The 13,047-nt window shown below is 46.9% G+C and overlaps 1 protein-coding gene across 2 annotated transcripts in view; it reads left to right on the top strand.

Moving 5' to 3' along the window:
* GRIN2A (glutamate ionotropic receptor NMDA type subunit 2A) overlaps positions 1–13,047 on the top strand; it is a 363,761-nt gene that overhangs the window by 212,763 nt on the left and 137,951 nt on the right. For both annotated transcript variants that reach the window (XM_047714300.1, XM_047714301.1), the window contains exon 4: positions 1,647–2,239. In XM_047714300.1, coding sequence (XP_047570256.1) covers positions 1,647–2,239 — 593 coding nt within the window. The remainder of the gene's footprint in view (positions 1–1,646; positions 2,240–13,047) is intronic.

Below are 13,047 nucleotides of genomic sequence, written 5' to 3'. Positions count from 1 at the left end.
ATCCACTCTTAATACACACACACACACACACACACACACACACACACACACACACAGATGGAACCCCCATATTCCTACCATTGAGGTGAATGCATATCCCGTAACTTGGATTCTAGACTATGGGAATGTAATCCCATAGCTCAGAATGCAAAACGAAAACACTGCTGCACTATAGTAAGGACCCCTTGAGAATTCTTTTAGTTCCCGGGGACAGAAAACCCTATCTCAGCACTTGTCACATTGTGTTTTGTTCTGACACAGAGGCACACCTTCCATTTAGCTGGCTTTTTGTGCACCTTGCCCATCAGTCAGCAGCCTGGTCTAAGCACCTGCTATCTGCAGGTCTTCAGTGATCCCAAGAAAGTTGTGGCTGTGTTCTGGAAAGGGGGCTGGTCACGGAACCAGATTCCAAAGTCGTTTCGAGCCTCATGACCACCCCGCCACCGCCAACACCACCACCTGCACAGAATCATCATGGGGATTTTAGGAGTTACGGGGTGTGAAGGTAGTTTATAAGTTGTCCAACTGTATGCACTGCCTGCCTTTTCTAAATGGAAGTCTGTCCTCATGATCAGATCATGACTTAGGGGGGTGTTAGAGGTATCAGAGGCCCTTTAACCCAACACAAGTTGCCACGTGCCTTTCGAGAGTCTGAACATTGAGCAGCTCCCTCTTATGCTTGAATAAGGTCTGAGGCCACACGTGGTGGGGTTCCTGCCGAGTTCTTCACCATCCTCTCATCCCCCTGCTTCACGAGCGATAATGCGTTTACCTCTGGCTTCTAGAATCCTCGAGGTGTATCTGTAGGGCCTCTGAGTATCATGTCCCCCCGTTCCCCTTCTTCCTCACCCGGATACTCCCTCAGCATCCCCTTACGCTTCTCTCAGCCTCTAGTCCCAGGACATTGCTCTTCCCCAAATTCCCACCAGATCTGCGAAGGTAGAGACCACGTCTGTGTCTGTCTTCCATATCATTTCCCCATGTTCTAAAATGGTGTTGCTGCATAGTTAGGGGGTCAACAAGTACTTGTTGATCCAGAGAGACATTTAGGTAGAATGTCCAGCGAGCATTTATTATACTTTATAGTACACAGGAGTCTAGAATCCAAGCGACAAATCCCACTTGGACTAGCTCAAGCAACCACGCCTTATGTTGGCTTATGACCAACAGGTCCAGAGTCGGTGGCTTCAGGCATGGCAGGCTCCAGGTGCTCCAAGCGTGTCATCAGGACTGTGTCTCGGTGTCCTGATGTTGTCTCTTTTGGCTTCGTTTTCTAGTTCTCAGCCTGGGACCAGATAGAGTTCATTGTGTTGAAACCCCAGGGGCCCCAGAGGGTAGAGGCAACGGGATTAGCCAGAAGCAAAAACAACAGACGTCTTTCATGTGCCAGGCTGTGGGCTTCTGGTTCAGGGTCTCTCTCCTCTCTTTCTAGTGTCCGTCCCAGAGTGTGGCCTTTGGTAGGTGCTCAGGGATGTTCGCAAACACATAGGTGTGTGATGTTTTTGCCCTCCCTTCTCAAAAGGCGTTTTTTTAAGCCTATAAAGACAGATGGTTGTATATAAACCACCTTCTGCCTCATCCTCTGTTTTTGTTTTTTTTTTGTTTTTTTTTTTGTTTTTTTTTTTTTTTTTTGCACCTGTTGGCAGGACCCAACATCAACCTTCTTCCAGTTCGGAGCGTCCATCCAGCAACAAGCCACGGTCATGCTGAAGATCATGCAGGATTACGACTGGCACGTCTTCTCCCTGGTGACCACCATCTTCCCCGGGTACAGGGACTTCATCAGCTTCATCAAGACCACCGTGGACAACAGCTTTGTGGGCTGGGACATGCAGAACGTGATCACCTTGGACACTTCCTTTGAGGACGCCAAGACCCAGGTCCAGCTGAAGAAGATCCACTCCTCCGTCATCCTGCTCTACTGTTCCAAAGACGAGGCTGTCCTCATCCTGAGTGAGGCCCGCTCCCTGGGCCTCACCGGATATGATTTCTTCTGGATCGTTCCCAGCTTGGTTTCTGGGAACACAGAGCTCATCCCGAAGGAGTTCCCGTCAGGCCTCATTTCGGTCTCCTATGACGACTGGGACTACAGCCTGGAGGCGCGGGTGAGGGACGGCCTGGGCATCCTCACCACGGCCGCGTATTCCATGTTGGAGAAGTTCTCCTACATCCCCGAGGCCAAGGCCAGCTGCTACGGGCAGACGGAGAAGCCGGACACCCCGCCGCACACTCTACACCAGTAAGCGGGCCATCTTTGCTTGTCTCCCGAAACGGGACCAGAGTTTTGTTTGTTTCTGTGCCTGTTTGTTTGTTTGAAAACTCAGAGCAGTACATACATATACTCCCTGCTGAAAACCTGCCCTGCAAAGAGCGAATGCTTATGGGATTCTCTCCGATTGGCTCTCCTCTCCTCTCTTCCCCCTGACTCCTCTTCTGTTTATAACTTACATCCCACTTTGTTTTCTGCAACTTTTTTTTTTTTTAACTCAACAATAGACCTTGGAAACCGAGACCTGTGTCTGTACCCATCTGTGTATCTCTCTCTCTCTCCATATTCTGTCTGTAGCTACAGCTCAAGTGTGCCTGTGTGTGTATGCATACATAGAGATGGATTTTCTTTTTAAAGATTTTATTTATTTGACAGAGGGAAAGAGATCACAAGTAGGCAGAGCAGCAGGCAGAGAGAGAGAGGGGGGAAGCAGGCTCCCTGCTGAGAAGAGAGCCCAATGCGGGGCTCGATCCCAGGACCCTGAGATCATGACCTGGGTCGAAGGCAGAGGCTTTAACCCACTGACCCACCCAGGCACCCCTAGAGATGGATTTTACATGCACATACATACACATCATGGATGGATGTACATAGATGTACGTGTGTGTACGTGCATATGCACAGACATGCACACATGAAGGTATATAGATAATAAGTACCTGTAGATGTGTGTGGGGGTGGGCGGGTGAGTGGGCGTGTTCTTTGCAACCTTCACGTTGCATTTCTCAACAGGGAGATACTGTGATTTATTTACCCAGTCTCCATAATGATAGAAAATCTAAGTTGTCTCAGATTTTGCTCCCCATGAGAAACGAAGCGGCAGTGATGGTCATCCCACAGGTCTCCAGGCTGGGTTCTAGGCAGCTCAAGTTGGGGGTCACAGAACACATGCATGTAAACATCCAAGTACTTGTTGGCAGACTGTCCTGCCAAGGAACTGTCCCGATCTGTATTCACACAAGTCACTCAACTTCCCACATCCTCACCAGTGTATTACACTTTGGGAAAACTGCCCACGCTGGGCCTTCCATCCTCTGTTGGACTGTGTGTCTCAATGTCTTCCCTTCTTCGGTCCTGTCTTTGTGGGTCATTGGAAATCTTGGCAAATAACGCTTCGAAGACGGCGGTATATTGCATCCTATGGACGTATCCTAATGTAGTTAACTCCGCCCGTCTTGGTGGGAATTTCAGTTTTATGTTGCTGAGAAGCGTCATTGGTCTTCGTGCCCATCATTATGGCACAGCTGTTGACAATTAGAATGATCCCTCCTGCACCCCACTTTGCATGCTTTTGCCTGATGTTCGATGATTGAATGCACGTGCCTTTGTTTCCTCAGATGACAAGCAGCACAGTTCTGTGATGAAGGCATGGGGCTCTCGGGGTAGATTTGTCAGGGTTCAAATCTTGTCCACTTCCTGTATGCCTTGGCCGGTCACTTTGCCTTTCTAGGCGTCCAGGTTCATTGCAGAGGGATGATAATAGCACTACTCCCTCTAGGCGGCGCGTCACAAACTTGAGCACACGTCGGGATCACCTGGAGGGTGATTTGTTAAACTACAGGTGGCTGGATTTCACCCTCAGAGTCTGTAATCCAGGAGCCCTGAGGAGGGCTCCCAGAATTTGCAATCCCAGCAGGGCTCCTGGGTGATGCTGGGATTGCTGGTCTTCGGATTGTGCCCTGAGAATCAGCGTTCTGTGGATTGAGCTCAGTATCAAATAAGGTGATGATTGGAGAGTACTGTGTAGCTCAGGGCCTGGCACCCGGTGGTGACTGACTGACTGTCAGAATGACCAGAGAGGTGGGTTTTGGTCATCAGAACTTAGAGTCAGCTGACGAGGTTGGGTTATTATCAGCAGAATAATACGTCACTCCCCAATGTCTCTGGAAGGTTTTAGGAGTTTGAATCTGCTACAGTTCAGGGATTATCTCTGAGTGGAGTCTGGAGACGTGTTGAGCGTGCGTCTATGTGTGTGTTTATGGGCTAGAAGGATTATGGCTCTTTAAAATCGGTATACACCTGCAAAATGAACTCTTGAGTTAAGAAATTGTGGTCCTTTGCAGTGTTCCCTTCCCCTCTCCTCATTCCCTCCTTAGGGATCCTCTTTCTACACTGCCACTTCCAGCGTCTTAAAATAATTGTCTAAGTATCAGGAAGCAACTCTGATGCATCAGTATGAAGCATGGAAGCCTCTTTGGGAGGCAGGATTGCTGTCAGCCCAGTGACAAGGGCTGGGCTAATGAATGCTTCCTTCCCATAAGAAGTGCCCTACAGCTGGAACAGTCACAAATGTATAATTTTGATGAAAACATAACTCAATTTTACAGCAATTGAAATATAATGTATACAGGAAGAGGAATTTGAGAAGGATAATTGTCAAGACATGCAGAGCTCCTTCCAGTGACCACCCTGAATTCCATTCCTTAAAAAAAAAAAAAATTCTGCTGTGAAATGCTGTCAAGCTATTTCTAGGAGTTATGCTCTGAAGGCAGCAATTTCGTGGACGGTGTTTGAGCCCTAGAGTAGCGGGGCATCAGGTCGGGGGAGCTGTCATCCACTGCCTGGTGTTTCATGAACCGTCCATCCATGGGGCTCAGCTGGCGCTCACCCGTGTGTGAGGCTGGACCGTGGCACCAACAGTGGCTCCTTACCACACTTGCCCACTGTCCCAGTGTTTCTTAAACTCCCCTGGGAAGAAGAGATGCTTGCCAGGCAAGGAAGGGACTGGGAACTGGAGAAAGCCCCAAATGGCCATTTTTCAAAACAGCATTAAGGACAGTGCTCTCTCTCCATCCGTCATTCCTTCCAGCCAGTAGACCCTGTGTTGGCCCCTGGAACACGGACAGGAATGAAGATAGAATTTCTCAAAGAATGAAGAAGGAGGAAATCTGTCTCATGACATACTCTGGGAACAGGGACTTTTTAAAAAAAAATACTAGGGGAAGAAAAAAATAAAAAAGAATAGTACAGAGTCTGATAAAACACCCACCCCAACACTCATCACAAAGATGAACATGTCACATTTGTTTCAAAATTGTAAAAGAAATAAAACATTCCTGATGATGTAACAGTCCTGATTATATCTCTCCCGAATCCCACTTTCTTCCCTTCCTCTCCTCAGGAGGAAAGAACACTGGCGGGAATTTGGTAGGGACCAGATCTGTGTGTGTGTCTTGTACTTCTCATCTAGATGTCTGTGACACCTTAGATCCAATGCACAGTTCATTTTAATGCCCATAAATGATGTCCGATACATTCAAATTGCCTTGGCTTCAACCTTGGGGTTCAGGATGGATCTCGGAGGACACTTGGCCTTCTCGCATTTCATCGTGCTTGGGCTTCTGTGCTCGGTTGTGTAAGTGTTGTCATGTTTGTTTGATCGTCACCCCCACGATGGACATTCACGTGGTCGATGGTAAGGGGTCTTCATTATTAGATCCATGAGCTCATTCAGCGGAAGCCCAGGACTCTTGAGTTCCAGCTTCTGCCAAGCATGCAGTCGCCAGGTAGCTCTCATTACTCCCACTTTGTGGAAAGGAGGATACACGTAGTTTCAGAAGAAGCTCAGATGAATTTACACAATGGGTATCCTGGTACGTTGCTGCAGGGATCCGGGGTCCGGCTTGGACTGGTTGAGCGCACCATCTTGGAAGCAGTGACACATGTCCTTCTGTGGTCTTCAGGGACGTGGCGTGTAATCTCCCACCCAGAGCTTGTGCGCACAGGATGCCGTAACCATGACTTACTGCCTGCGATGCGGGACGTGGTAGGAGAGTCAGCTTGCTGAGGATGACGTGGGCCTGTTTCTGTCCCTGGGATTTCAGGGGAAAAAAAAGGTGGGGACAAGGGGAAAATGTTCTTTAATATTCCTGGTTTTACAGAAGGCACTTTGAAAAGAGCAGTCAGCATTTTATAAAGTTCAAAAATAGCTCAGCCATGTTATGTAACCTTCTTGCTGCTGCGAAGTTATTAAACATCTGTCCCTTCCCCGAGCGTCAGGTGTATCGCTGTTAACTCCTGGAACGGTGACGTAGGTCAGTATCTGGAATAGAGGCTATTCTGTTCAGTCCTGTCCCAAGCGTCCCTCCAGGACGCTGGTGGACAGGGCCCCCTGGGAGGCAATGTAGCCTCAGCGTGAAGCATCTGGCACTGAAGCTGGTCTGCCTGGGTTTGAGTCCCGGCTCAGAACTCTTCTAGATCCAAGGCTTTGGACAAACCCCTTAATTCCTCCAAGTCTGCCTCCTGAGATATAACATGGGGACCAGAAAAGTGTGTGTGTCTTACCCCAGAGTTTATAAAGCAGTTTATAAACCCTTACTCCTAGGGCAGAACTTGCAAATATAAAATTGTGAGTGAGACCGATGTATCCGCACGTCATAGTCCACAACATTGCCATTCATTCATTCCCTAGAAAGGTATTTATTACCTGTGTAAGCTAGATGCCAGCTTTCCATAGATGGCAGGGTAGGGAAAGCCCCATAGGAATATGGGGGCAGTCAGTGTTGCCACGCATCTTGCTGTCTTCGAGATGTGCGGGTCAGGGGACTGACCGTTCCATAGTAGAGGCTCATCGCACCAGTTGGAGGTACAGAAGGAAAGGGAAGGTCCTCCTGGGGAAGCAGAACCCCTAAGAAGAAGAGGACTAGGATCGGGATGACTCGATGCTCTGCTAATATGTCCCACACTTCTTCCTGGTGGCTTTTCTTCCTTCCCCCAGTGCCGTAGCTCTGGTCATACTCGATCATACTCATGCTGTGTCTGGGTTTGAGCTTGTAGACCCAGGAGAAGTTCCTGTCGCATTTTAGGCCTACAGTTCTATAGGGCACGGAACATTACTTGTGTGTTGTGAGTGGTGTGTGTGTGTGTGTGTGTGTTGTAGTTTTCTCGTTGTACCAGAATTAAGTGAAATCATATGCAAAACATCACTGTGCCTAACATGTAATAGACATTTCACAAAAAACAGTCGTGTCACTATTGTCATCTGTATGATGATGGTCATCATTATTATTTCTTTGATTTATACTTGTTACACCGCAGGCTGTAGACAGGCAGCGGAGGAAGCAATAGACTTCTCTCTTGTTTTTTAACGGTGGAGTGATGATGTGTGTCCTGTTGCTCCCATTTTGGTGAAGGGGACAGGATGTGGAGAGGTGAGTGCATTGGAAGGCAGGTGCTCAAGGACATGTATATAGCACAGATGAGTGGGAAAAGAATAACTTCTCCCAGGAGAGTTACGGATTCAGATTGAAAGAAGTTATTTGGCTTTAATTGATGATATCTGGCTTGACCACTTATGTATTTTATATTAACTTCTTGATTTATGAAGTGAGGCTTCTACATCAAGAAGCAACAACACGGTAAATGATGACCCTGACAGGAAAGGAAATGGAAGGAAGATATATACGTGCATGTCAGTTTAATCGACATGCACGTATATATCTTTGATACTTTTTTCCTACCTTCATTTCTCAAACAATCATGGAAAAGTTCCTGGCTTAATGGCCCATTGAGAGACTTCACTAACCCGGGTTGGTGTGGTTTTATTTGATAGTCAGAATTATCACTGTGGGTTTCTTTTTTTAATGCCAGGAAAAGAGCCGCTCAGTTAAATCTCAGAGCTTGACCAGAGTTAAAGCTTCCCTGGACGAATGAGATAACTCTTCACAAATATTTATCTGTGGGATCACCGTAGGCTCAACAAACATTTCTGGCAGTGGCATCAGGCACCCAGGAGACCAAGGCATCCTGTGGCTTGTGCTCTCAATCTGGGACTCCACTCGGCAACGGTATGGGGAAAGGCTGACCTTCAAAGTAAATCCACAAGAGACGTGTTGAAATGAGATAGGATAAGATCCAGGGGCATGTGCCACATGGAGGGCCCAAAGCACATTCCAGAAGGCTGTGTGACTTTGTGAAACGTGGCTTTGGACGGTCCCGTGTGCACACTCTCACGTCCGGGTTATCATGGGCAAGTTCCTTAACTTCATGGAGTCCCTGCTTCCTTGATTGCAGACACAGATGGTTGCATCCCTAGGGAACCGTGGTGACATTCAAATGCATGTGATATTCTCAACCAAACATCTAGGTTATAGTTGGCACCCACAGATGTTAATTGTCTCCCTTCCCTGGGCCAGAGACACAGCTTGATCTGCCCCCCCACTGTGTCCTGATGGACCCGTGAGAGGTGGACGGTGCTCCCTGGGCATCCAGCCTGACAGCTAAGTGAACAGCCTCTCTTCAGCATCATCTCCGTTTGTGGCCTCCCTCCTGGAACACAGACGTCTCTTTGTTGGCCGGGAGTCAAAAGTACCGTATGCCAACCCTGCCATGCAAGTCAATCATTTCCAACTGGCACCCAGTGACTAGCTTGACAAATGGTGGAAACCCGATGCTGGCAACTTGAAGGGACCAGAAATTGGCCCTGCCTCTACCTTGAGGGGAAGGTGGCTTGGGTTGTTCTGAGGTCACGCGGGAAACACGCCCGTTGTTCACATTTGCCTCAGTCCAGATGCGAGTGTTTGGATTTGGGGACTGGCATGCCTCACAAAAAGATGTGTCGTGGGTTGAACACTAGGAGAGTTTTTATTTTGAAACTTGTTAATTTGGTGACATCCAGTAATAATTTGCTGCAACTCCCTTCTGTGAAAAGATGAAGCAAAGAAAAACACTGTGTTCATTACTCTGGTGCCTGCTGACAGAGAGTATACTGGGGACAGAGGCTCTTAATGTGTTAGGAGGCCAGTTAGGGGACCGTGGCACAGTCCAGGAGAGAGCAGGCGGTAGCTTGGACTGGAGTAGCGGCTGTGTGTTCAGGGAGACGTGGCTGGGTTTAATGCATGTTTTGGAGTAAAATGAACAAGACCCAACTGATGAATATGAAGTGTGAAAAGAGATCAAATAACCAATCATTTTTCACTTGTACAGCTGAATAGATGGTGGTGCCTTTTACAAAACTGGAGAAGAAGCAAATTTGGGGAGGAGGAGGAGGTCAGGAAGAACATCTAGCCTTGAACATGCTCAGGGGAGCACATCTAAATGGAAATCTCAAGTAGGCAATTGAAGAGGAGAGTCTGAGTGCGGACTACAAAATGCAGTGCACGGAGCGGGAGCTTATTAGTGGTGGTTAAAGCCCCGGGATTGAGTAAGGTCACCGAGCCGGGGGAGGGGGATGAAACATCAGAAGAGGGAATAGACTCAAACCACGTGGGACATCACAGTCATTGGCAAATAACCCCTGAGGGAAAGGAGAATCCTGGGGAGAAAGAGTTGGGCTGGGAACTTCAGCTGCCTTTTTTTCCCCCTATGGAGACTGTCTATCCCCTGCTTCTGTTACGGAGTTTGGTGGGTATCTGTACAGTGTCTGCTGTATGCTAGACATCGTGGCAGGTACAGTGGGCCTGGCAAACATCTGTCATCTCTGGCTGTTGCTAATATACCTGGATTTACTGCTCCCGAGGAGACTTAAATAATCCTACCAGCAGTTTTAATCAACACATGGAGAAAGTAAAACTTACCACATGATAAAACTTATCACAGGCCTGTCATCAGAGCAGCGAGGTCTTGGAGTCCTAGGAAACCAGTACCATACTCGGCCGAAGCCACAACACAGATGACAAGCCAAGCTTTAGATCAGCAGAGGTGAGGAGGTGACACTTCCAGAAGGAGGAGGGAAAAAAAACCCCACCTCTGCTTTTGCTTCCTTCTTCACATGATCTGGAAAACATCCAATATCACACAAAACAATAAGTTAAAAATTCTTTCCACACAAGGGAGGTACAAGTGACATAGCATGAAGGGCTAGTTTATTTACAGACTGTCTTTAGTTTGCTGTCCTGGAAGAGCATCTGTACATCTTCTTGTGTGTAGTATAGGATAGGAGCCCTCCTTGTCATCTCTTCCAGGTGGGAGCTGGCCAGCCAGAAAGGGCCTTTTCACTATTCTCTGCCTCTATCCCCTTGCTTCTCAGCTTCCCCACAGAGGCTGCCTGCCTGCGGGTGTGACTGAGTCCTTCTGCAGCCTCCTATTGCCTCAGTACCTGTCCTGGATCCCAGGGATGGAGGAGTCACTAGGAGTCACTGTTAGGTTGTGGTGCTAACTAGGTTTGGCACGGGCACAGGAGGCCAGCCATGTTATATTCCAGGGCCCACAGTTTGGGGACTAAACTGGCTGATCTGCTGATGCCTGGTGTACTCTTCTCCAAATCCCCATGGCCAGTTCCTGAGGATTTGTTTCATCCAGTTAAGTCCTGTCCAAAAACAAGGAATAAATACACACACCACTCCGTTTCCTGTGTGATGGAGAACAGCTCTCCTGAGACATGGACTCGTTTCCACTTTATTTCCATCACTATTAGTAAAAGGAACTTTTAACAATTAAATTAAGTACATCATTATGTGTGTGTTGGGGAGGGGAGAGAAACTTCAAGTTGCATAAGTTACGTGGTAGAAGTGTATATACTTTAAAATGTGACTAATGGAAATTTTAAAGTACTCTAATGATACAACCTGTCATGTATTAACTGCCTCCTATGTGCTAGTCACTTTAAATACATTATCTTTAATCCTTAGAGATGAATTAGGCTATTTTTGCTGCAGGTAATAATCAGTTAAATTCAGTTACATGATAGAATTATCTGATTAGAATTCCATAGCAGGGTGGACTTCAGATACAGTATGATCAAGGTTCTGGCTCTTTTTCCTATGATCTCTTGACTGTGTTCTTTGGAAATTATAGAATCTTTGTTATCAGATTATTCCTTTGTGACCTTAAGCTGGCTGTCAGCAACACCTGACTTCTTTGTTTATGGCCATATTAGGTCATGTGCCCATCTTTGGGCCAATAACAGCCATTTTATAAATTCCATGTACCAACTGGCTTAATTCTGGATTCCCAGTCCTATCACTGAAAAAGCAAATGGGATTGCATTAAACCAAACCAGACCTACTCTAAGAACTGGGGATGGGGTCAGTTACTGCCAAAGCCCATGGAGTCTTGAAGGAAGCATGAAGTTTCAACCAACATGAATTCTGTTAAGAACAAGGAAGAAGGTGGCACCTGGGTGGCTCAGTGGGTTAAGCCTCTCCTTCGGCTCAGGTCACGATCTCAGGGTCCTGGGATCGAGCCCTGCATCGGGCTCTCTGCTCAGCAGGGAGCCTGCTTCCCCCTCTCTGCCTGCTTCTCTGCCTACTTGTGATCTCTCTCTCTCTGTCAAATAAATAAATAAAATCTTAAAAAAAAAAAAAAGAGGAAAATGGTACCAGAGAGACTACCAGCAGGCCAAATTATAAATCATAAAAACTCACATTACGGAAGAAGAAACTTGGGAACCAGAGAAGTTCCGTAATTGACAAAAGCCACACAGCTAATAGAACATAAAGCTAGAATTCAAATCTAGTTTTGTTTGGATCTAAATCCCATTATACTGCTTCCTGTGGTTGCAAATTGACCTGAAGTTGTGGTATTTTCCTATTTTGTTTGACCCCTAGGGTATTTTTATTGTTTGCAAAAGTTGAATAACTCCCAGCGTTTAAAAATTGAAAGATGTTACAAAAAATACATTTTCAGCTAATGTTGAAGAAAATATGAAAAAACCCATGATGATAATTCCACATTCCTATCTGAAAGTCTTAGAGGTTGGGGCTCTTGGTGTTGAGATCCAAACCCTTCTTCCCTCCTGGAGAAGCTGGGAGTCGTGAGTCTCACCCTGACTGTATTTTGCTTTGTAGAGTGTGGGGTTTATGACAAGAGCATCTCGGCCTTTCCGACCCATTCTTATGTGGGCCTTTTCTTGCTTACTTGATGTATAGGAAGGAGTCAGGAAGTTAGTTTCTGGATTTCTTTTAGTGTAGTTCTGGATTTGGCGTGTATGGGCAGAGGTGAGTTCAGGACCCTCCTGTACTGCTATCTTTTAATGGAACTTTCTTCCTCCCCAGAGATGGTAAACTAGGTGTTGTCAAGAATGCCAGCCCATTTCCTCTTAGTCCCCACCTGGACCACTTACGTATTCCTACTACATCCATGGCCTCTTTAAGCATTCTCCTTTATCACAAGGTAACTTATATGTGCTTTATTAACTTTATCTTGATCATTCTCATTTATTATCATCACCAAAATAAGAACGTGATGAACCTTAAGGCTGGTAGATATTAGAATGAGTGGTAACAGGAAGTTTTGGTATCTTGCCTCCAAGGATCATTACACTCGGGTCTGTACAGCTAAGTCTCTGGACGTCGTAGGTCTCTCTCACTCTGTATGCTTTCCTCGTGGCTGGACATTCATTCTGGTGAAATCACATTAAAAAAACTGCTGCTGTGTGATTCTCTGTGACCGGAGGCCCTGTAGGATTGGAGAGGGGCCTCTAATCTCTCACTCACATTTACTCAAAGCAAAACAGGCTTTTTAAATTCTGGCTGAGGGTGCCTAGGATGCAGTCATCAGGGACTAAGTGGTCATTCCAGGCAGCCCTGGGTCATAAACCTACTTTTCTGTTCAACTTACAGATGGGAGTTTGAATTGTTTGTGCCTGCGGTGACTTTGCCCAAAGACAGGAACTTACAGAATTACCCAAGGGGAGTTCTCGCCCATCTGTTTGGATTAAGTTGTAGATGTTCTTCTAAAGCTGGAAGGAAATACTTGTGTTCTGGGTGGTGATGTGGCAGGGGTCCTGCCTTTTGCAATATCTCCAAATCTGTCAAATAAATGGCAGACCAGTAGGCAGAGAGGCAGGCAGGAAAAGAAGGGAAGCAGGCTCCCCATTGAGCAGAGAGCCCGATGCGAGG

This window comes from Lutra lutra, chromosome 18, assembly GCF_902655055.1.
Source record: "Lutra lutra chromosome 18, mLutLut1.2, whole genome shotgun sequence".
Taxonomy (NCBI): Eukaryota; Metazoa; Chordata; class Mammalia; order Carnivora; family Mustelidae; genus Lutra; species Lutra lutra.
Note: the sequence above shows the minus strand (reverse complement) of the source record. Positions and strands in the feature narration are given on the sequence as shown.